This window comes from Onychostruthus taczanowskii, unplaced genomic scaffold (assembly GCF_017590055.1).
Source record: "Onychostruthus taczanowskii isolate IOZ18803 unplaced genomic scaffold, ASM1759005v1 scaffold7, whole genome shotgun sequence".
Taxonomy (NCBI): Eukaryota; Metazoa; Chordata; class Aves; order Passeriformes; family Passeridae; genus Onychostruthus; species Onychostruthus taczanowskii.
In genome coordinates this window covers 17,269,660-17,295,411 of record NW_024504786.1, presented here as the reverse complement: position 1 = coordinate 17,295,411, position 25,752 = coordinate 17,269,660, and the positions used below count along the sequence as shown (strand labels likewise).

General features: G+C 38.5%; 1 protein-coding gene across 2 annotated transcripts in view; it reads left to right on the top strand.

Annotated features, from left to right (window-relative positions):
- The window catches only part of PLPPR5 (phospholipid phosphatase related 5), a 200,032-nt gene that overhangs the window by 115,067 nt on the left and 59,213 nt on the right, over window positions 1-25,752 (top strand). For both annotated transcript variants that reach the window (XM_041421256.1, XM_041421254.1), the window contains exon 3: window positions 23,796-23,870. In XM_041421256.1, coding sequence (XP_041277190.1) covers window positions 23,802-23,870 — 69 coding nt within the window. In that variant the 5' untranslated portion in view covers window positions 23,796-23,801. The remainder of the gene's footprint in view (window positions 1-23,795; window positions 23,871-25,752) is intronic.

Genomic DNA, 25,752 nt, shown 5'->3' with positions numbered 1-25,752 from the left:
CAACCTTTCATTTAGAATATATGTAATGGATACCTGGTGTATCAAAGATGTGGTGAGAGATACTGACAGGTACAGGGGATCAACCTTCACCTCTCCTTGTTCAAAACAATTATTTGTTTTCATGGGCATTCTCAATTAAGTGATCTCAATTCTTGCCTGGAATATTTTCATCATCTGTTTGACAACGTAACTTCTCTACACAGAGGATTAGGGAAATTTTGTCTGTTTTTCAGTTTGCTTAATTTGTACATTTGAGAATTCCTTGTGTGTATTTAGTTTGTTCCTCAAGAAGTTCAGTTTCCCACTCATTTATGTGACTCTTTCCAGGAATGATATTCCCAAAACTTAGAAAAATAGGATGATAAACTCACCTTCTACAAAGAAGAATGGTGATATTGACACAGAATATAAAAAAGTTGTTCTTTCTTTCATTAACTTTTTTCTACGCTTTTTTTTTTTGTCTCTCATAAGCCCTCTCTGCTGAGGTTTATGCCTTTGTAAAGTGGAGATAATGTCCCTTGCAGTGTTAGGAGATGGTATGAGTGTTATGTAAATTATAATTAATTCAGTAAATTAATTATGCTTAATTCAGAGGCCATTAGAAGAAAATCTGTTGTTATTGTGAGTTACTTTAACTCTAAAGATACTCAGTTGAGTACAATTTCTAACACATTTACCAAGTCTTCTTCCCAGAGGAGCTAAGGGACTCTTCTGCTGTCCCTAGAATTTTTAGGATCAGGTGTGGTAACAAGAGGTTCAGCTCCTCCTCTGTCTTATCTCTTCCAGTCACACTGTCACTGAATGACAACACAGCAATTCTTAGCTCCTGCTGTGTCTCCAGATGATTTTCCAAATAATATAGGAAGTTCTTCTAGGAAACAGTGAACCTGAGGTTGTGACTTCCAATGGGTATTTTCCATGGCTAGTGGTTTTTTTTAATGCAATGACACATTTTTAATGACACAATGGGATGATTTTTCATGTAGAAATTTCACAAAACAAGAAATAGGGGTTGTTTTTATTAATACTGTTTATTAGAACAGATTATCTCACAGATTTCCCCCTTAAATGTAATGCATTAGATTATTATATTTATGTAATAATTTGTCATCTTTTATTAAAATTCTCTAGTATTTTTTTTCCTCTAAGGAGTCTTTTAAAATGTAAAATAGGAAAGGTAAGAAATAATGGTTGACAAAGCAATGCTGAGATTGTTTTTTATATGGATCAGCTATTTTTCCAATTTTTTCCTGTTATGAAAATAGGGAAAACCAGTAGTGTTAGCAGCATAATGATCAAATGTCTTGGATATCAGTTCTGAGTAAGATCAGCTTTTTTATTTTGGAAAACTGTTGAATATGGGAGAAAGGGAAGCTGATTCTTAAGTGGTGGTATAAAAAATAATTAAAGTCATTTGTGATTTATAAAAAACTATTCCTAAAAACATACCTCTGGCATGTAAGAAGAGAAGCTTGCCAGGTTAAGTGTAGTATTCCTCTGTGGGTTTTTACTTGAGGAGTTGTGTGGACTCTAGGGATACGAGACAGGACAAACCTCACATAGCTCTGTAGATAAAAGTTGCATTGATTTAAAGCTCATCCCTACTACCACAAGATCTATAGGGAATAGGTTACTTCATAAAAAAAGAAGAGAGAGCATTTTACTGAGTAATCTGCTACTAGTTAATCCACCCCAAGAAATAAGAATTTCAATAAGATACAGAGCAGACAGGTGCAGATTACACCTGATATAACGGGACATGCAATAATATTGCATTAAATGCAAAAATTAAAAGGGAGTATTCATAGCTGTTCCTCACCTTTGACCTTTTCCACCTTCTCAACCTACTCCAAGTCCTGGGAGTGAAATGCTAAGCTTTTTTTAATCTGGAATGGATTTTTCAGTAATCATTATGTCAGGACAAGATCATTTCCCTCAAGAGTTTCTCTGTAAAAATTGTTGAAAACCAGCAGCAGTCATTTGCCCTCACTTCCAGTCTCGAGTGCTTAACCTTGGATGGAAGAATCCTGCTGAGTTCTTTGCTCCAATGAACCCTCACCTGCAATTAAATGCTGCAGATGGCATTAATTACTCACTCACACTTGATAACATCGGTGGCTTCAAAGGATATGGACCTGCCCCATCCATATGTGTGCTGTGGTCTTTGCCTTCTGCTGGTTTGTGAGAGATTTGTTGATGAGAATTGGGCCTAAGTAACCTGTTCTGTATGAGTGCAGCCAGGGTGTGTGTGGAAATGCTGGTTATTGCTCAGTTCAGATGGTAGAAGTTTCACTGGAATGCTTAAGGGCAACCTTTACATCTTCAGTTAGTAAATCTGCCCTCAAACTTTTCATGCAATTATGCTCTATTTAGTGCCTGGGACACTAATGGTGTTTAGTAAAACAGCCACAATCCCTTCAAAATGTGGTGCTTAGTAAGGGATGGTGCTGAACAAAAACAAATAAACAAAAATGTGTGTTTGGTTCCTTCATGTTTTCTTAGGAGATGCAAAGTAAAGGAAATATTTTTGTGACTATGGTTAATAGAAAGTGCTCAGTATTCCAATACAGGAAATCCACCATGAAAAACCTGACTATTTTATGACCACTTTTTAGATTAGTACTGTATTACACTTAAAAGGAAAAAATCTGGGCCCAATTGAAGGTAATGACTTCAGTCAAACTGTATTTTAAAGCATTTCATGAGGAACTGCACTCTTTTGTCTTTCTGGAGAAACAGCTTACTGAAATGAAGCCACGGTCCCTTTCTATGCTGAAAAAAAGTTAAATCACATGTCCATAAAGCTCATATTTGATATACATACAGGACAAATTTGTCTAGAATTGCCTGAGATTTTTTTAAGATGTCTTTTGACTGTTCCGTTCCAAAATTTGGATTCAGCTTTCAAAGCGTTAAACTTTGCTATAATGATATTGATATTTCCTGCCTCACTGGTATTGCTTACATCACTTCAGTACCTTGTAATGTTGGTTCGTTACTGTGAAACATCTTTTTAAGCAGAAAGAAAGAAAGAAGGACTCAAGAAAGCATAGCCAGGAGAAAATTATTCTGTCTGTCTTCTTGAATGAAGGGAAATGATATCACAGATCAGACTACACATGCATAATGTATGTATTTTTCTCCTCCTATGTTCTCTCAATCAAGTCTGATTATAAGGGGAAACTAAAAAAATAATGGACAACTGGAAATTGCTAGACGATCTTGGTTTAGAATCCTTTGATTATTATTGAATGAATTAGTTATGCCGTCAGGGGTAGAACAGCTGCATTCTGAACCAGAAAATAGCCTGATTCTGCCTTCATTTTTATTTTAAGCCAGTGAAAATAGCACGTGACTGAAGTCAATGCATCTAATGAATCTTTCCAAATACCTTCCTGGCAGGAACTACTCAAAACATAGCCACCTTGTGAGCAAAAAACCACTAGAAGCAAATATTGCTTCCTGGTGTTTCAGAGCAGCTCCTTTCATTTCCAGTAGGATTTGGGAACATAGTCTAGTGCTTTGTTTTTATGTCTCTTCAGACTATACATTACAGAAAGAAAAGGTTACCAGTTCAGCAAATTTGTAGAGCTCCACTGGGTAAAGGAGCTGACTTAGTATGGCTATAATACAGAAGAATATTTGGAACAATTTATAAGAACAAAACACTTATACCCTTACAATGTGTTTTTTAGTATTTACTGTATATTTTAGGTCATATTAATTTAAAAAACTGAAATAGATAAAGGACCCTATAAGGTCGTATTTCTCTGAGTGTCCTGTGTGCTTGCCCCAGACATGAGATCTGGGAAAACTGGGACAGTTGCTCTGAAGATGGAGCATCAAAGTGAATATCTACTTTGAAATATATAAAGTTGTCTTCATCTTCCTCTGTCAGGGTTTTCCCCCTCCTACTTGAAAAGGCAAGACTATCTTGGCACCTATAATGCAAAATTCTCAGGGATACGTGCTGTGATGAAAATACATAAGGTAGCCTGGAGAATAACGGCATTTTATAATTTATATAAAGCCTAATAATGCTGGATAGAAAACTACTCATTATGGAGTGTTTGATGGTCAATTGATATTTTTTAATGCTATCAGCTCAGCAGTGCAGTGATCCATGTTTAATGAAAGTAGCTGTGTAAGGAATAAAAGACTCCTGCTAAAGCTGTATTGAATATTTTTCACAGAAGAAAAGAGGGCTTATGTTGCTACCTCCCCGGTGAGATGGGTATTGCAATGTTCTTGGATGTCTCATGAGCACTGTTCTGTTCTCCCATTCTTTATCCATCACTACTCTCCCTTGGTGCTGTATTCTTCCATTCCACAGGGAAGCCACAGATGTCTGGGCCAGATATTTGGGCACAGAGTAATTCTGCCCAAGTTTAGGTACTCAGTGCCCAAGTTTTCCACATAGTCAATGGAAGGAGTGGGTGTGTCCTGTGAGACACAGGTGTCTCCAGCAATCAATTCAGGTTTTAGGAGGACCTAATGTACTCCCTGACTGTAGTTCACAGTTCTGTTGACTTTTGACTTTTCTATCATCAAGTTATAGCTGGAAGCCCTCAGCTGAGGTATTTCAGTTAAATAACTAAATTTGGACAAACCCAGGCCCTGGTATGTGTTTTATCCCACAGGTTATGCCAGGGAAAATCTGTCTGTTAGAATGTCAGGATTAATTTGAAAAGAATGCATCCCACATATATAGCACTGTACTAAGATCCACTGAGAGTTGTAGCCTTTAGAATGTATCTTCAATTAATGTCATGTCAAATTATGTTTGTGGTGGAAACACAGGAAATATGAAATCACAAGCTCATATTTCACTGAGTAGAGTCCTCCTTGTTACAGCAGCTTGGTTGTGTGAAGGTTCATCTGCAGCGCAATTGTGAAAGCACCCAGGCAGCACTGCTTTCATGGCTCTTTGCCCCACCACGGTAACTGCTGCATTCAGCTCAGTGCAGAGACCTTCTTCTTCCTTGTTCCAAAATGGACCCTTTTGTTGCCCACAGATTTCATAGGGATAAAAGATGTGATAAATGTGTGGGGGATAAACTCCTTGCCCTTTCTGGGTAAGAGCTGGTCATTTTAACTGCGCTCTAACAATAAACTCCCAGGTGTGGAGCTACAATTGCTCTGAAATATCTAATAAACTGTTACATTTATTTCTCTATAATGGGATAATGGACTCCTTAAAAATTACTGACTTGGGTCTGCTAGCTTTCTATTTAAAAAGGAGAAAAAATTGACTCCAATTACCACAGAAACAAAGCTAACCAAAGAGGAAAATCTGCATGATATGGCACTGTGTGTTTTTAGCATCTCTCATCCTTAGCTTTAAAATGAACTCTAAAATGCTAATTTTCCATTTCAAATTGCTGGTGGTGTAATTAAAATGGACATTTTTATTAGGATTACATACTCCTTCTTTTACAGTGCTATGATATTTTAATATATTTTAGTCTTAAGTCCTTAATGTACTACCTTGTGAAAAGCTGTTGTGGCTATTCTCACTCATATATATATATATATATATATATATATACTGTTTTCATGGCCTACTTCAAATATCTCTATTAGCAAAAAACAGTCGGAGAAGAATAGGGTGACAGGTTTTAAGAATGATATGCTTCAAATCTTCCTGCTTTAGTTTAAATAGATTTCTTGAAATAAATTGAACTTTCAGTACAAAGATTGAAGAACCCTTGTTTATGGAAATATGCAAAAATTCCAACATTCTCTTTAACTCACTTTTGCTTCAACAGTACATTTACTTTGTTCTAATTTTTCAAATTCAGCAGGAAGATAAATATACAAATCTGTCCTAAGATTGTGTAGTCCAAAGAGAAGAGATGGTAGCCATCCCAGGCATTGCAGGGATACATTCCATGGATGCTGCCTTAGGAAAGCCTGGTGTTTGCAGCCTGCTCAGAATTGTGTGCCTAAAGCTACAGTTGTGACATTGGGGCATCTTCTACCTACAAATGGCTCTTCACAGCACCAACAGCACTCTGCACCAGTGGTCTGTCACATTACAGGGGACATTAGGGCAATTCTCTTTCCCTTTGGAGTTTTTACCTTCTGAATAAATGATTTGCTACATGTGTCACTGAACATCATGAGGAGTAAAATCTCCCTATTTTGGACAATATCTCTCTGCTAGAGAAAACCTTTTTCTTCAGGGTACGAGTAATAAATTGAGAGTTTCTCAGTGTGATTTCAGCCTTGCTAGAATGTATATTGAAGGTTGGAGGTTTGTTTTTGCAATAAACACTGAAGAAGAAAAATATTAAGAATGTAAGCTATCCCATATGCAAAATTCTCTAAATTTGGATAAAGCTAAAAGTGTTTCTTTTTGAAGTAGACAATCTCATAGAGAAATCACATAAAGATCTTAAAGAAAAGCAAAAAGATGTGAAATTCAGTAGGAATATCATTGCTGTTCTAGAGTAAATACTACAAAACTGTTCAGAATGTGTTAGTATACACTAAATGCAATGACATTTTTTCATGGGGGATCAATATATCATCAGAGTCCTTGGGGTCTTCTTTACAGTTACAGCTACAGACAGCTTTCAGTTCAGTAAAGTGATGGCCGCCTCTGTATCTGCTGCATCTCAGCTGTGCGTACTGCATGTGAAGGTTGCCCACGTACGTACTTCACACCTCTTTGTAACTTTGCCCAGTTTCCTGTGTATCAATCCATGTTCATATTGATGCACTTGCAATTAGTCTGCTTGTTGGAGCCTGAGAAAGAAAACGTTCCTGTATAAGGGGAAGTGAGGGAAAGGATGTACATTTGTCCTCTATTGTACAATTAGCCTCCACTGTACAATTAAGGACCCAAAAACAATCAATGGGCATACCACTAACTGGATAAACAGGCAGCACTGACCACAGAGAAACCTTGCTGTTTTTAATGACTAATAAAAAAAGGAATAATTATTGTTTGTATTACCCTCTGGGGAACATATATTGCTAGGCACGATATAAAGTGTGGCGTATGGGCTGAATGTGCTTGTGAAGAGGGTTTAATTTAGAATTCAGCTGATCTACTTGCAGTGGCACACTTCAGAAGCAACTGTACTGCAATGAAGGGAGTAATCCCAGCACACACTCAAAATCAGGCCAGTCAGACTGCTTCTGTATTTCATGTTAGGCTCAATTAAGTATCTGTTTCAGATGTTTTTGAGGTGGTATTATGAACAACCGTAAAGATAGTACTGCTCTTCAGTACTAAGGCTCATTTTTGTCTGCATTTGGCTCCTTCATTGTTTTTCTATAGCCTAGAAAGCATTCAGTAAAGGAGAAGATGGAAGCAGAGACTGACATCCAGGCATGTTTTTAAAGAGCATCTTTAATAAGAGAGAGAACAAGTATTTCACTCTGCTCACTCAAGCAGAACGAGTTAAGATACGTTGCTAACACAGAGTGCACGGCACATGAACCCAAGCATGCTTCCTGCTCTACTGTCTGCTCTTATCTGTGTGGTGGACTTTCACACAGGAACAAAAAGCACATGAGCCATTTTATTTCAGCCTCTGCAGCTCCTCGCGCAGGAGCATCACAGATCTTTTTTTTCTGCTAGGAAAAAGATGATCTCCACACAACTCTATGAAGAGAAAGCATGCAGCTTATTTATTCTTTCAAGTCAACTCAAATAGCTTAAGCCTGGTGTGCGGACAGGTTTGTGCCCGCTGCTCCCGGCCATCCCGAGCGGCGTCCCCGGGCCGTGTGCGGCTGCGGCGCTGCCGCGGGGCTGGAGCCCTCTGCCGAGCGCTGCGCTGCCTGCCTGCCCGGCCCGGCTGCTCTCCTCCCCGTGCCTTTTCACGGTGCAGGAACGTGCCAGTGGGATTTTTATCCAGCTTCCCCACTGTTGGTCAGGGGGATCCGTGCGCGGTGCGGGCTGAGGGCGAGGCTGAGCAAAGGGAGCCCGGACGGGGCTGCGGGGCGAGCAGGGGTGGTGCAGCATTGCCTGGGACACAACAAGGGTGACACCAAGGCGGCCCACGGCCACCTCGAGCCCTGGCGTCCTGGCAGTCAAACAGGAATTCTGCTGTGGGAAGTAGAAGTCTGCTGTCTTTTGAGCATAATTGATTAATAAAAATCAATCGCCAGTGATTTGCATTGCTCCTTACTGAGCTGTGAGGGACTGTCAGTCATGTGTGCATAATCCTGTTTCAGTTGGCACCAACAGTTCCTGCTGGGATTTTCCACTGCATCGACACATTGCATTCAGAAGTGACTATGCATCAAAGTTGCTCAGTCAAAAAACAGACTCAATATTTGGCTTTTTTTTTTTTCCTTTTTCATTTTCCCAGTAAGCTCATGTAATGTAAAAGCAGTCACATGCTATTAGAGTTTTTCATGCTTATCCCATCACTTCTTACTCCTTGCAGCAGCTGTGTGTGGGCAGACAGCCACCGAGAGCAGCCTCTCGCCATGCTGCTCATCGTCCTGACTCTCCCCAGCCCAGTGCTCTGCCATGCTCTGCCTTTTCCTTGCATTGCCTTTTTAAAGTACTTTGGGCACCTTATTTTCCTACAACACAAGCATTTAATTTCATTAAAAGCGTGTAAGGTAGTTTGTTTACATAAATGCCTGATGCATATGGATACTTCCTAAAGACTCTTGTTGCTTTGTACCAGGTTCTATTAACGTTGATTTAACAGGCATAACAAGTAACTGATGTTGCTAAGGATGGCAATAATTTTTAATATTTTTAATTACCTAAAATTATCTATCCTCTGGAAGAAATGAACCAGAGATTGAAATATGCAGTGAAACATTTTTAATGCATTGGGGAATTGAATATATTATAAGAACTCACATAGATGAAGTGCTGATTAGTATTTAGGAAGACTAATTATAGCTAAAGATTGCTCTGCAGAGCAGAGGTTGATATGTAGCCTTGCTGTGACTTAGAGTGCAGGACATACAACAGACTACCTTTTTTAAAATCTGGTACATGTGTATTTGTACAGCTTACAAAATACTTTTTGTATCCAGTGAGTGAGGGATTGGTATGTAAATAAGGCGCCAAAGCATCACACAGCTGTAGCAAAAATGGATACAACTTCCCTGGAAAAATGGAGTCTGATTTCTAAGGGTGTTCATCTAACAGGATGAAACTGTGCAAAGCTTGCAGGATGTAAACAGGAATGTTTTTGCTGATTTCAAGGGCTTCATGAGTGGGGAATAAAGTGTACTGGAAGGGAATATATGGGGTGGGTTTTTTTAAAAAAAAATCTGTATTTGTGTATTTTTTTCAAGTAGGTTTTTCTACTAATATACAGTTCCAAACTCAGAAATGATTTTTGGATTTTGACAGAAGATGCTTTCTGCAGTAGAGCTGTTCAATTCTATATATGATGCTTTTTCATACTGAACTTTACATATATTTGCATGCAGTGTAGCACCAAGAATGTCTAAGTCTTGGGGCATAAATAGATCAACTACTCAGAATAGGAAGACGTTTATCCTTCTACAAAACAATACATTATTGGAGTTAAATGTGTTCTGGAGCAACAGTGGTTGTTCAGAAAAGTTATAAAGCTAGATAGGTCTTAAGTCTTTTCATACATAGTTCTAAATTGCTATTGACAGCTAAAATGGAAAGAAATGTTGCAAATGGTGATCCACAAAATAGTTTCTTCCTTTACACAAAATGTTCCACTGAAGACAGTTGGGTAAATCTCTGAAGTATTACGATTTGGTTCAGAATATTAGTTTTATAAAAATGTCGAATACTAAATAAGTGTTCAGTAATATTTATCAGTAAAAAAATGGTAAAGCATATTTCATTTTCCAGCCACCAAAAATTCCCTCTCATAAAGCCTTTTTCTCTGAAAATAGAAAAGGAAACAGCAAATCCAGTAAATGCCTCAGTGGCCAAAGCATTTCTGCTGAAGTCCTTGATTTATGTTGATACAGTGCCAGATAGCTATAATGCCCTTCTGCCTAACACTGTCCCTCACTCCAAGCTAGATACCCAGAATGGGATCCAATTAGACAGTTTAGAAAAGAAAAGCTTAAACAGTCAATAAAGTGACCAAAAATCAGCCAAATGGATGTACTCCTTCTGGTCAGGATTTTATTTTTGTCTGGTTAGTAGGATAACCAAACCAGATGTATAATTCCTATAGTTCTAGAATATAATGCGTCCCAGATTGCAGCAGGTGAAGTGAGAATTTTATTTGTGTCTCAGATGAATGTTAAAACAACTACTTTCCTAATTATTATTAAAAATTCCATTAGAAACTAGACCAGGGTTTTATGGATGACCTCCTCTAAATAGCTGTATCACATATCACTTTTTCTCTAATTTGCAGAGGCACACAGTACCACTCCTGTCCCACAGAGCAGCTATCTGCCCACTACTCACCCATCCTCCTGCCCTACTCAAATAAGCTTTATTGATTTTGTACCAAATTCATCCACTATAATAATGCTTAGGATGTTCTTCCTACAGGATGTGACCAAATTTTTGGGAAATTCCCAAATCCCTAATTCCCAAATTAGGGAAACATACGCATCTTGCTTTTGACATGGCTCTCTGGGCAGCCTGTTGGCTGTGGCACATCACCCCAGTGATGACTGGGTCCTTAATGGAAATTAGCGTGTGGTCTGTGGCCTGTGGTGGAAGAACAAAGCAGTTTGTAAGGCCAGAGCTCAGACCTCAGAGAAACAATTGTGCCTTTGTCGTGGTCCAGGTCAGAAGGAAACAAAAGGTATTGAGAAAATGAAGAGATGAAGGTATAGATAACAGCAGTGGATGGAAGTACAAAGGATACAAGTTCTAGCTTCTTTTCCAAATTTACATTTATGCAGATGTAGCTTTCTTGAGCCACATCCCTTAGCCTTATTTTCTAGGAAAAGACTTTCAATAATGAGGCTGAGGAGTGCTAAGTATGTGTGAAATACAGGAATATGGGGTTCTAAAACAAGTGTCATTCCTTGTAGTAAAGCCTATTGAGAAAGTATGACTGTAAAATTTAACAGAATTTCTTTTCAACTTTCTCTTGCCCAGCACCTCCCCCAGGCTACTTCTACAATACCACAGTCTAACACGTTGGAAAGGAAACAATCTTGACAACATATTTTATTATCCACTAAAGACAATGCAATTTTTTTTCTACTAGAAAATAATTTTTTTCTAATGCATGTCACTGGTCATGTACCATTCATAAAATCCAAACACAAATGGGTCTTCTTATAGGAATTATAACCTTCAGCTTTCTACTAGCTTTCTATTACCTATCTACCCTGAGGTTTCTTTTATGTACATTAGAAATACTTAGAACAACTCATTATTCTTGGAAATCAGTAATTACCTGTTTGTGTGTCTTTAGATAATTTGAAGAAAATAATTATTCCAGCTGAAATGGAGAGACATCTTGGTAGGGATTGACTGGTGAGGAAGTAGTGAGAAACCAGCCATTGTAAGGCCACCCAGAGACAGGCTCGCCTGGTGGACCTGTGGCATCAGCAGTATTTGTTCCCCATCTTTTTGAATCCATCATGCCCATTCCTAACTGCTGTATACTCTGCAAAGTTTTTGTAATGTATCTGTTTGAAGGGCCAGGAGATCAATCCATTGTCACTTAAAATCTCATTTTGAAGAACTTTGAAATATGTTTTTTAATTCACTACAAGTAAGAAGCAGGTTTTCAAGACAGCTGAAGCTAGCACTTCACTGACTAGTAAGTCTGGATAGACTCCAATGTAAACTATTCTAAAGACCATTTTTAAAATGTATGAATTTCATCTTAAGAAATCTTATCACCAATTATTTGAAATTATGTACAAAAGTGTGCAAAGTGATATTCGCAAAAGTAAAGACACAAACTTGTTCAGAAAATAACAATATCTTGAGACTTGTCTTTCTGCACATTAAGGCCAAAAGTCCAATTCATTTCAACAGTAAAAGCAAGGTCATTAGTCCTTTCTTTCTCAGAATGACAAAAAGAAATTAAAAACTGCCCTTATCAAGAACCATTAACTTCTCTTCCAGAACCTTTCAAATATCACAATTCAAGTTGTCCTTCAAATGTCAGCACCAGATTTCAGTGTGAGGTAGTCGCTGCCTGTTCTATTATTACTACTGCTGCCTGCCTTGATAAAAGTCTGTTCATAATACACTTTTTTTAAAGATGTGCAGCAAGATGTTAATTTGTCTTTCCATCTATCTCTTCTACTGTTTTTGTTGCAATAGCATCTGGATCTCAGGAACAGACACAATTCTAATGCTATTTAAAATAAACCAGAAAAAAATTGTGACTGTCTGTGGCAGTGGGGTGCATTTGCACTCTTTTTTACTATGTGGCGTTTAGCATTTATTAATTTTGTTTAGGGAAGTTAGCTAGAAGCTAAGTAGAAATATAACTCATAGCTGTAGCTAAACTGAAGATGGATCGTGACTATATCCATAGTTTTCAACTCAGTGTGTGTGAAATTATGAGCTGTATGCTTAATTGTATAGAAGTCATTTCAGTCTGCATCCCTCTTTGCCCACAGAGTTGTTCTCCCAGAGTATGCTAAATCTTTCAGTGGTTCATTCAAATCAATAGAAGTCATTGCACATTTCCAAGTTCTGCCATTGTCCCAGTAGTCATTGTTAGCTGCCTGCAAGCCTTGTATTTTCTAGTAAGTGACTTGAGGGAAGAACAGTTACATGGATATTTTCTGATCTCAGAACAAAGACCCAGCAGGCAGTTGTGGTGATCACATGATTTTGACACTACTCACTAGAACTGCTTTTACACGCTGATTTGCCCCCCTAGATTCTGCTTCATTCACAGTAGCCCCCCCTTATTTCTTAAGCATCTGTCACATCTTTAACTGTGAAATGTCATTTCACTTTATTTACATTTATATCCCTTTTCTGGTGACCAAGTTCTTTTTGATGCTGGTATCCTCATCTCAACTGCTATTTCAACAAGTTTTCCCTCTAGAGGTTCTTTTCCATTATGAAAATACTTTTCAGGTGTTCCCTACTGTTGGGGTTTTTTAAACCACTTTATCTTAAAAGTCAGATTTTAGCAGCTGTGTCACTGACTCACTTGATGATGCTACTTAATATTATTTTCTGTGCCTGCTTACAATCCCTTCCTTAAAATGTGTCTCATCAGAAAAAAAGTTCTCTATTGAGTGACCAAGCAACCTAAACCCTGCCTTCTAAGATTAGACATTGAGTCACCCTGCAGTTTATTTCATACCATATTTCATGTATGTTCCTTCTCCTGGGTCTGGAAGAATTCCATTAAAGACAAGAGAAGGCAGTCTTTCCTAGCTGGTGGCTCTTTGATCCTGTTCTTGATGAAACTTTGCAGTGACATTTATCAGCATGAAGCAGGATTAATGATTGCTTCTTTTCTCCCATGATAAATTTTTGTAGCTCAGGACAAGTATTCTTTGCTCCTGCCACACCGTCTTGCTTTCCTCCAGATCAGCTTTGATGACTTGCTCATAGACTCTTTAATGAAAATCCTCAGTCATTCACACATACCTGGTTTTCGTGTTGTACATCTGCTTCTCCCCGTATCCTCTGTCTGCTATTTCTTTATCCCTTCTTTTTGTCCTTTTCTTGTATCCTTTATGATTTTCTGTATAATGCAATTCAGTGTCCTCATGATCCTGCTTATTTTCATCTCTCCTTCCTCTTATGGAGCTAGTTGCTCTTCTTTGCCTCTTGGTGTGCCTGCCAGTTCCTGCTTTTTATTTCTCCACCTTGATAGCACAGTGAGCTGTCTTTTCTCTTATCTTGTGTTCATCGCATGAATGGCTACTTTTCTTTTTTGTGTCTCTGTGTTTCAGATCATAATTTTCTTCAGGCATCTACAGTTCTTGAATCTTCCATGATGTGTTGTCATTTCTCCTCCTTCATGTCCTTAAATCCCTTTTAAATACTTGATTCTCTGTACCCATGGCAACTGCCACTTCAGATTCTGTGACCAAAGCAAGCACTGAATTAATTCTGCAGTGCTTTTCTTGTTTACCACATCACATAAAAATGGGAGAGCTGATTTTTCTTATCTGATGACTCATAACTCTCCAACAGAACTGATGTTTAAGCCCTTTTCTTCAGAGCTGAGTGAACAACTCCCAAAGAACAAGTAATTCAGTGAAAGTAACCTTTTTTTTTTTTTTCTAGTTACCATGAAACAGAATCCACTGGAGTTTTACAAAGAGTAAATGTTAAATGGTTGTTTAGGGTATGTTGAGCTTTGGAATATTCTTCCACAAACCTTTAGAGAAGAAAGTCAGTGAGGAGCACCACATAGCTGTCACTCCCACAGACACTGTCTCTTGTGAATGAGTGACTGAACATGTGAAACAATGCAGTAGGTTCAGTCTGAGGGGATGGCTTTGCAAGTCCTTGGCAAATGCTAGTAGGAAGCTGCAAGCATCCCTCAGTCAATAAGGACACCTGCTGATGAGCTCATCACAGCACACAATGATAGAGAGCATGGAGTAAGGTGTTAGAACTGCACAGCTGTGTGCATGTATCATGTGCATGTTATCAATGAGAAAATTAGCACTGAAATGCAGGAGTGGCTGTGATACATAGAAGGATGCTTAATTAAGCAGGGGTGTAGGTGTATACAGAGTTGATTGAACTTGGGAGATAGTGTTCTGGTGTGGTTTCTCATGGCAATGGTACAAGGAAGAACCTGCTTATCTGATTATACAGATTTTGAAGACTAGTTCATTTAGCAGAAGACTCTCCTGCAAATAAGATCCATCTTGACCATCTGTTGCCAGATGGAAGTGTTCTACTTCTGAATCACTGGCTGCAATGTCATATTTAGACAATGAATCTTTCATGGTTAGATACAAAGCACAAACACACATTGAGGTTCTATTTTCTGTTTACTTGGCCTAAAGTTGTAGTATGGCAATATACTCCTGTGAACATGCTGTTAGATAGTAGATAGAAAATCCAGCAGTCCACACCCACCCTTAGTGATGTATCCCTATTGCTTGAATAAAAAGGACATAATTTATCACCAAAAACTATAAAGACAACAGGGGCCCTATTTCACTTTGTTTTGATATCTGTAAATTTGTTTGAGGAGTCTGAATGATTCAGTATATGTGATGGCCAGTGTAGGCAGTGTTTTGGTGTTCAGGCAGGCTCAGAATACAGCTCATCAACTCATATGCCTTAACTTACAGTTCTATACTTAAACCTCCCTGGTGAAAACAAAATTGCATTATTTATTTTTTTCTGTAACTTATTTTCTGTGGGTTTTTTTTGTTTTGGTTTTTTTTTTTTTTTTTGGCTTATTTTTAGTGAACAGAGTAGGAGAAAATAAAGAAATGCATAAGCTAACTGGGAAGTTTACAATGATGCAGTAAAATTTTAAATTATTGCTGTTTTAATGAAGTATAAAGATTATTATCATGGTTAAGTTCTTTGAAGCTTAATTGTGACTTTTTGCTCATATTATTATGCACAAATTAGGTTTTAAGCAGAAGTTGAGAACTGTCAGTGAATTTTATCACAGCAGAAATAATGTCAGGTTTTAGTCTTAGATTAGCTGAGTCTATTTGGCCTGAAGGATATAGAATGAAAAAGTGGAATCTGAAGAAATAGCATATAGAGATTTATACATGCCATCCTCCATCAAGTTCTTCTAAATGGGAAATAATTGATAAATTATTATGCAGCAGTGTCATAGAGACTCATACTGCTGACATTGTGCACCACTTTGATCTTGAAAAAGAAGAATGATAGCTGCTCCCATCTGCAGTAGTATCACATCTTGTTGGCAGTACAGAATTTGCTTAGATAGTCACATGAGGAAAGTACTTAATATATTTTAGGATACAGTTGAAAGAAAAACAGCAGCTAAAGGCTGGGAAGAAAACCATTACAGTGTATTCATCCCAGCTCCCCAAAAACCACCATCTGAAATTCTGCATATCAGCAGTACAAGAAAACTGGAGATGCAGCTATTCTCAAGTACAAATTACTTTTGATATACATATGATTGTGGTGACTCTGCTTCTTCTTTGCACTTTTGCTGAACACTAGTGGAATTGACTTTTTGTGAAAAAACAAAATTGGAAATAGTGAGTTTCACAGGGTGACATATGAACTAACTTTTAATTAATATAAGGTGGAATTGATCCTTGCAACAAAACCAATAATGTGTGATATTTATGTCTATTCATAACTAATCAACATTACTCAAAATCTGAATATTTGACAATTAAGAGATTAAAAAAATCAGGACAGAAATTTCAATACTGAATAAATTTAGGGAAAACAGTATGGCTTCACTCTGCTAGTTTTGCTCTAATAATACTGTTGATGAGACACAGAAAAAGTGCATTAATCAACTGGATAAGTTTTATCAGCAGCTGTCTGACATCTGACTCCAGACAATGACAGCCAGGTCAATGCCCACTACTGACAGTGGGCCAGCTCAACATTCACTGTTGGATGGTGTCTGTCAGATTACTCCTGGGGCTGAGATAAGGGATGCCCAGATTTGAAAGAACAGAGAAAGTGTGCCTGGCCAGAAGGCGCTTCAATGACTCTAAGCACTCAGCTGGGCACTGAGTGAGGCAATGACCGGTGAGACAGAAGATTCTTATCAAATATAGGTACAAGCATGGATACATCCATCAAGCCTGACTCAGCCACCGCCTCCACAGCACTCCAGCCGTGCCTGTGAGGAACTCTTGGCAGCAGTAATTCTAATGTCATCAGTGTGTAATTAAAACAAATCCCTTGAAATTTGCATTTATCATTTGTGAACTATTTGTTCAGAGCTTTTAGGACTAAAGACTTGGTTTCATTTTGTTTAAAACCCAACATAAATACCCATTGTATGGCTGGTGTCATTCATACCTCCCTGGCCATTGCTAATGCACAGAGAACTGCAGCTGATTTGGCCTTATTTTGTAAATCCCCTCCTGACTGGAGAGCAAGCTGCAGACTAAGACATAACATTCCATATATTTGAATATTTTGATTCTAAATCAGAGACCAAAATGAAGACAAAAAGCCATTCCAAGATCTATATTATTCCAGACAGTTACACTGCACTAGCTATTCTAGAGAATTTCTGCAGAGATTCCCACCATCAGCTGCCTGTGTGGGAAGGTGTCTGTGTAGATGCCTTCTCAGTGGCAAGGGCTTCCTGTTGTTATTGTAGAGAGTTGCTGTCACATCTGTGGTGGATGGGAATTTATGTCAGCACCAGAATTTTGCTCTTTCACTCTAGTGGCCTTTTTTTTATGTACAAAGCTGCAGGATTAAGATTTGCCTTGTTTTCACAACTGGAGTAATTTTGTGGAATTGGTTAATCCCACATTAATTTTCCTGCTTGCAAAACAAGTGCATTCTCCCCTCATCTTAACAGAAAAATGACCTTGTTATTTCTGATGCTGCAGCTTGTTGGGCAAAACTTAATCCTGTCGCTGCAAGCATAATCCCATGAATCCTCTTCTTGCTGATAACACTTTTTACTGTCTGAAGTCCTGTGGGAGCTTTTGATTTGGTGTTTGACAGGCTTCCAGGTCCTTCTCATGTTAATCTTCAGATAATGAGTAATTTAAGAAAGAGAGGGATGTAGTTTCTCTAGTTCCCAGCTTTCACCTTTCATGGTAATAAAACTGTCCCTCTATGCTGTTCCAACTGTTTTACAGTTTTTTAAAAACTAATTTTATTTCATTTCAAGACAGGAGAGTACAGTTTAGCTCTCAATATCATCACAAATGATACACACATCAGAAGGTCAGCAAAGAATGAAGAAACAAAACATTTATGCAACATATGTGGAGGTCACTGGGGAAAATACTCTGTGTATATTGCACTGCTTCCAATCTGCTAGTGACATTTCCCCCCATATTTCATTTACCCTTGACATGGATGTTTCTGTGTGTTTGCAATCACCGACAGCCTGGCAGATGTCACATGGACCTTGTTGCCTGTGGATTAATACACTTGTGAGGTGGAAGGTTATTTCAAGGAAGCGGCAAAGAGAGTAAATGCCCTGGGCTTCAGAGGGAAAGAGCATCTGAGTTCATTACTAAGGTTCACCAGTTAGTGGCACTCATGAATTTTCAGGTAGCAAAAGCAGCCAAGTGTGTCATTCCCTGCTCTAATCAGGGTGATTTGCAAATGTTCTCTCTCGTGGTCTCTCAGCTGATAGCAACCTATTCTTGCACATTTGTCACTGGTTTCACACTTTACTTTTGAAAACACATTAAACGCTGACTGTATCTGTATGATCTTCATCCTAGTTATCTTAAATACTTCTCCCCCAGCATCTTCACCATCAGTATTTGCTGTGTTTCTTCTGTTTCTTTTTCCTGTTATGTATATAGAGAAAAGCTCTCTCTCCTAATGGAGAGAAATGCCTCTCATGTGTTTCTCTGGCAGATCTAAAGCCTGAAGGGATCATCATTCTTAAGTTTTCATTTTAAAATATTTTTTGTAAGAGAAAAGCAATTTGGAAATGTCATATTTGGCTGAGAACAAACTCCCTAGCATTTTACATGAAAAGGTATAGACATTAGTGTACAAAATTCCCTGTTTTATCAGTCCTATCTGCAGATGAGTTCTTTGATATTCTGTAGTTTGGTTTGATATTCAGGTTACATTACATACCAGACTCATCTCTGTTCTGTCAGTTATTTCAAATAATGCCTTAATGCCTTTGCTGTTCACAGAGATAGCTTCCCACTGCTCTGTCTGTCCTCTGTCCTTGCACCCTGGGATCAAAACTAATATGCATGTCAGAAAAAAAGAGACTTTTAGTTACTGCAGCACCAAGTTTAAAATGTAAGAGAAATCCTCTTGGAGAAAGAGGAATAGAAGTGTGAATATGTGGAATAATTTGATGAACTCTGTTCCTCCAAAGATTGTTCGGAATATATGTTTCAGTAGTTCCACCATGAATATAGTTCAGGTTATTGCAGTATTTTTCTCTGATCATTTTTTTTTTGTTAGCCTTAGCAAAGCTAAAAAATCAGCTAAGGCTGACTTTTGTCAGCTTTAGATCATGTAAGAATTCTTTTTGGTATAAGAATGAACACTTTGTTATCTGTGAAAGCCTGAGTAGTGTTTGAAAAAGCACCTGTCCCTGTGCATATGCATGGAACTGAGGGGTAGCTGGCACACAGATAAAAGTCAAAGGAGGACCTTCACTAACAGCAGTTTTCATAAGTAGAGTATCAATTACTGTAAAAATTAATTTGTTTTCTCACCCCCATGGCATCCAGCAGGAGCAAGAGCCATGAAATGTAAGTAGTACATCTGAAACTCCTCAGGTTCACACAGCAATCTAATTCTTGTGTAGCTGGGTGTCAGGGCTGTGCCTTTGTGCTCACCAATCTGCCACCACTGGCTGCTGCAGCAACTCTCAATCTGGCCAACTGCAGAGACAAAATCGTGGACAATTTAAACAATGAGCCTTAGCTCATGAGATAAAGTAGCTGGATGAATTCTTAGCCACCTTCACAGCTAAGTGGTTGACTAATTAGTACAGGAACTATTTTGGAGGGAATTTTGGACTGTCCAGAAGGCTTCCCCAGGCAGCTCCCACTATGCCCAGAACAATTTATGTGTTTCAATGTGTTGATTGTCATCTGGGCAGGAAATCTGGACCTTCCAGGAATTCCTCAGTTGGTTCACCTTAGAAAATTGATCAAAGTATATACAAATGCTCACTAGCCCACATATTCTAAGCTTTCCTGCATTATATTCATGCAGCACATTTGCCCTCCTGACAAATAGATATTTATGATAAATAGACAGATATGATACAAATGGGAGATAGAACTGTCAGTAACTCAGAGGAAAGTATCAACATTTTTTATTTTTATTTCTCTTTCTCTTCATTAAAATGTCATAATCTTCATTATGCTCCGTCATCTCTATGACAACTATGTCGATTTGGCATCTAAAAATGATTTCTTACTGTGGAGATTTTCTTCACAGCACAGTGACCTTATTTCCTTTTTCCTTGACTAATTCAATTTCCCCAGACACATTCTCTGTTTACCTTCTCACAAGCCACTACATTTTTACCACACTGGGGAGCGTAAGTGCTAGTGATAGTTCTAGTGAGCTTTATTTGAATTTTAGTCCATTTTTTAAAAGGTTAGAACATATTCTACATCTGATTTATTGGTAAGCACTTTTTGATTGGTATAGGTGAGCTTCACCCATAAATGGAAAGAGACAAATGAAACAGAATATGCCATTTGTATTTCTAGATAAATCCTAAGTAGTGCCTTAGATCTGCTTGGAACTTGTATAACACTGTCTTTCACCAAAAATGCCAGAAGATGGATATACAAATGGCAATCATGGATGATAGAAGTAGCAAAATAGTGAGATTAGGGAACTCCATTTCAGAACTAAGGATATTTGAGTTAATTTTTCTGGCTGTGAAATGCAGTATTAAATAAATCCCTTCAAGTCATATTTGAGCTATGAGCACAAGTACTTCCTCCTCTGTTTCCTAGTAAATTGGAAGTGATTAAAATCTAGGCATCTTTTTGCATTGAAAGTTGTTGAAAGTTTCCCAGAGCTCATTGCTGATGTTACATGCTAAGAGGATGTCTCCTTGTGCATCTGAAGTACCTGAGTCAGTAGATATGCCTAGAAATTGCCCATAGAATTGATTCCTAGACCCTACTCAGAACAGTTACTACTTTTTTGTAAAAATATTCTGCTGTTGTGGCCCTGGCCTTGCTGCCCAATTCCCTCACCCTTACAGGAGCTAAGAGTTGGTTGTTTAGGGGTTACAGTCATAGTGCCAGGTTGATGGTTGGACTTGATGTCTTAAAGGTCTCTTCCAAACTTAATGATTCTATGGTTCCATGAAAACCCAGTCTAGAAACACGAATGCAATTGTCTCATGTTGAGGAGAGGTACAAATTGAGTGACTTTTGATCCAAATGGGTTCAGAAACACTGAGAGTAGGTTCGCATCAACTGTCTTAAGTGAGGATCTTCAGCCTACAGCTGCCAAGTGTGAAGCTCACCCTTGGCTCCCATGCTGCTGTCCTTCAGAGCTGCTGCTGCTCAGCCAAATGCTCTTGTCCAGAGCTCCTCCTGGAGGTGTGTTCTTGCTGTCTCTTCCCAAACCAGCGCAGCTGTGAACATGATGCTCTAGCCTGGCAGCGAGGCAGATTGGTGATGATGTGTGCCAGGGGTAGGCTTGTCTGGAGAGGGATCCTGTAGGTTGTTGTTAGGCATGCCCCCAGAACAGCAGCTCGAGGGAGACAGGCTGCCTAATGCATACAGCGGGGTACTGCCAGAGAAAATGTTTCATAGGCTGCCTAGTAACTACTTACATAAAAAGACTTCATATCACTAAAACAGAACTAGTTCCTTATCGAGAGATATTTATAGGGATGCTTGTAACATTTCAGCCATGCTCTCACAGATGGCTTCTTGATGTCTCATTCAGGCTCACTCATCTCTCTCCAAACTCATAGCAGCAACCTCTGGAAAGGCAATTTCATGTATTGTGTGTGCTTATCCTGTGTAAAGACTGGTCTAGGCTTTGACCAGTACCTACCTCAATGCTATGGAAAAAAAACCATCTGGGATACATCTCAGACTCTAGAGTTCATCCCCGTTTGAGTGCACTGAGAGCTTTTGACACTGGCCAACACACATCTGCAGTGCTTGCACAACATTAACAAGAACACATTGCTCCTTTGGTGCTCTTCTGGAGAAGATGGATCTTAGTCCCTTTTTAGTCTTGAGCTAATGGCTGAAGAGCCGACACATATTGGTCCTTAATTCTCAGAGCTTGTTCCCTTTTCTTCAGTGTATTGTTAGCACTCAATAAATAATAAATAAGGGCTATGTTGGTGTCTCTTTAATGAACTGAGCCTATAGTCCCAATGTGCAGTAGCTGTGCATGCACATCTCCATGTGCAGTATTAATGGTTGTATTATGTAACTGTGTAATGGAGTGTCAAGGAGTCTCTGGGACTCTTGCCTGAGAGAGGATTTGAAAGGAATGTGAACAGCAGATTTTGGCCCTGGATTCATAAAAGTGAATGATCAACAGTAGAGCAGTATTTTCTATTTACTTGATAAATAAGTTCAGCCTCTAACAATCTGAGAGAAATTTCAAGAACATATGCCATATTTGCTTGCTTATGAAGCATTGCTTTGGATAAACACTAGCTGAATGCAGATAATTGCAGCTGTGTTTTATCACACCAAAGACAGGGCTAAAAATGCCCAGAGTGACGGGTCACAGCTAAAATTCTCCCAGCTCCCAGTGAGACCTGCCTGGTACATGTCTAAGTCTCACAGAATTGAGCAATCACTCTGCTTCACATTGCTGCTGGTTCCCTCATGAGAGGAGAGATGCACAATGTCAGGCGCCTCCAGCCACCTTCATGAGGGGAGCAGAGCATAAGAGATGGTCAGTGCATTGCTGGGAGCCAGGCCGTACACACAGAGCATTTTGGTTTTTTGACATTGCTGGGAAGCATCTGCGTGCTCTTCTATTTAGCCTGTTGACTCCTGGACTGCTGAGCCCCAAGCCCTGTGTGAAATATGCACATGCACAAGCAGGGCATGAGAGGGAGAAAGAGTCAGCTGCAGTTTATTAAAGCATCAGAAGAAGAAAAGGAATCAAAGATGAATTTGGGAGGCCATGGAATAGAGAGAGAGGAGATGCAAGATGCTGAAAAATGTGCTACATGTGAGAAACTGAATGAGGGAAAGGGAGTATGTGGAAAGATTAAAGAGAAACTGGAGGGAGAAGACAGGGACACCAGAAGGAGAGAGCATAAAAAATGGGTGAGACTTAAATGAAGAACAGTGATGGGAACAACTGGGAAAAACAGAAGACAGCTAATGGTCTATTTCAGTATCTTTTAGGAAGAGTCTAGAGGGAAGCTTTTAAAGTAGAGTTTTAAAAATTAAATAATCAGAGAAATAGTGGTTATATTGGTTATACAGGGTGTTTTTAAGGAAGAAGAGAGCAATCTAGAGGGACTACACAGCATTTAGAAGTTTTCTAATTCTTGAATATTCTAACTTCTCCAGTGATTTTAGTCAATTGACTATATCAGTCATGGGCTGTTTCCTAGTGTCATTACATCCACAGTACTTTTTCCTATAGTAGAGATTAGAAGTGAAGGTTTTTCTTTCAGGCAGTTATTGCTTTTTTTGTTTTAAGTTTAACAAGAGATCCTAATTTTCTTGCAAGGGAATAGGAAAGTTTTTGTAAGGGCAGTGTTGAGAATAAGGATTCTGTGGATCCTTAAGAACCAAACAACTTCACATCTTGGCACTTGCTTTTAGTCCTGTGTTCCTATGCTTCCATAGAAGCCTGATAGATTAAAATTTAAATTTTGAAAACCTTTAAGCTTCAATTAATGCCTCTTCACCAAAGTCCTCTTGTTTATCATTTAAGAACATGCTTAAATTTCTTTGAAGTAAATAGAATTAGAAAAGCTCTGCCAACAAGAGATAAAGGATTTGTTTTGTTGATGTATGCAGGCATATAATTAGTACAATTTTAAGTACAAATCTTAGTATAGATGCTATTATTTGGAACAAAAATGGCTATAATCTATGTAAAAAAGTAGTAAAATCTAAATTAACTTGAAGATCTTTCATGCTGGAATAAAGAAATGCACATCAACAGTCCTCTTCCCTGATGTAATGCTCATCACTCCTTATTTTGGTACAAACCTGTGTTTTACACAGGCCTTTTCTAGTTTGCTGTCAGCACATTATTATAAACAAGGCCAGCTTCTGACAGATGGATACAATATCCTGTGTTTCCTTCACAGGTGTACATGATTTCAAGCAGCAGGTGTCAGCCTCAGAGAAGACACGTGATGTTGCCGTGTTCCATATTAGTTGAGGTAGGAAAATATAGTAGATACATTGCTAAGTCCTTGGGTGTATTTTTAAATTAAATGCTCTCAGCAACTATCAATACGTTTGTGTTTATGGGCTGCTCTCTGCTAGCAATCACTTGTGGCAGCTGGGAACAAATTTCCTGCCCCTATAATATTCTTTCATGAGAGGGAATGGATTCCCTATGCCTGCAATTAAATTTTAAGTGATTGTGATGTACTGAAGTGCCAGAATACAGGGAAGTGAAGTACCTCTGACCTGGACCCATAATTTTGGTGATTAAATTTTAACAATATCCTCTAAGTCTGTAATTATTTTTGTTCTTAAACCACTTTACATTTGGGAGTTGCATAACTTGTGGAGTCCAATAAAATATTGCTATGAAGGAGAATGTAACTTTCCATAGCCAGGTTTTACATGGTAACTCAGTTTAGAATAGATGCGCATTTTTATATTGGCAGAGGTTTTGTTCCTGTTTATTTTAAGCCATTTCTATGTCCAAAACATTTGCATAACACAAAAAATTCCAGCAACGTTTTTATTATCTTTTAGTGCATGCTAATTATAAAGAAAAATACTGATGGCTCTTCTCAGGTTGCCAGCTGACTTGGTATGAGGGAGCCTGAGGGAAATGATTAAGCTGTATTTTCAGCACAGTCTTTCCTGACTTGCATGTGCACACTGGTATCCTTGGATTCAGTGGACTGCAGATCAAAGTGAAACCTCTTCTGATAAACATTTCTTAGGCTGAGTGAGAGCGGGGCATTTGCATTCAATTTTCTGCTCAGCCACAGACTCATGTAGCATCCTGAACACCCTCTTGGGCCTTACTGCAGAGGCAATTCAACACTGTCTTCCCTACATTTCAGGGCATCAGCTGTTCCAGAGATTTCAGTGGTGCTTTAGTGGTCAGAAGTAAAACATGAGAAGTTTTAAGATCTGCCAATGAATGTAATTCCTAGACTCTGCATTTTGGTACCCATCTCCTTACCTCATACTGCTACTGAAAAAGCAGTGCTTTGGTTCCTGTGGGATGCACAGATCCCTCTATGCACATTTAGAGTTATCTGATAAATGGAGAGTGGGGGATATCATAAATTGAGGGACAATATAGCTGCATGTCAAGCAGAAGTTTTTTATGGTGTAAACATTATGACTTAAATGACCTTTCCTGGTGAAATTTTAATCCTCAATGGAGTCATAGAGCCTTTTTGCCTTTTGAATTAAGGTGTTTAAGATTTTTTTTATCAGCACATTCTGGAAGTTATTTCTGTGTGGATAGAAAATTGCTTCATTGTCTGGCATTATTTCTGTCACATAATTTCAGCAAGTTTTGTAACTTGGCAATTTATGTTCACCATTTTCAATGATGTTTGTGATCCATTGTGACACAAATCACTGCAGATCCACTGGTTTTTCTTGCTTGTGCAATGTCACACAGACAGCAGCAAGACTCATGGCCTCTGTGTCATCACATCTAATAGCATTAGGGGATCAAAAACTCTGATGATGTCATAATGCTATTATACAAGTTTGTAATGAAATTAATAGGGAGATCATAAAGAGCAACTAGACCTATAGATGGGGATTAGAAAATGTGATTTCTCTTTCTGAATGTTGGGGGAAATTAGTTAGCCTTGTGCCAAATCTGGCATAATTTGGAAAATCTGAATAAGAATTCTACACCCACATTTAATAAGATACCCAAGTAGAAAACAACAAATATATTGTAGGAGATAGTATTCTACAATCACTTGTTATTATCACTGTTGTCTAGGATTAAAAGGTCATCCAAATGTTGCATCAGCTGTAGTTTGGATATTAGGGAAAAGTTTTTTACAAAAGAGTGATAAATTACTGGAATGATCTGCTCAGGGAGGAGGTGGA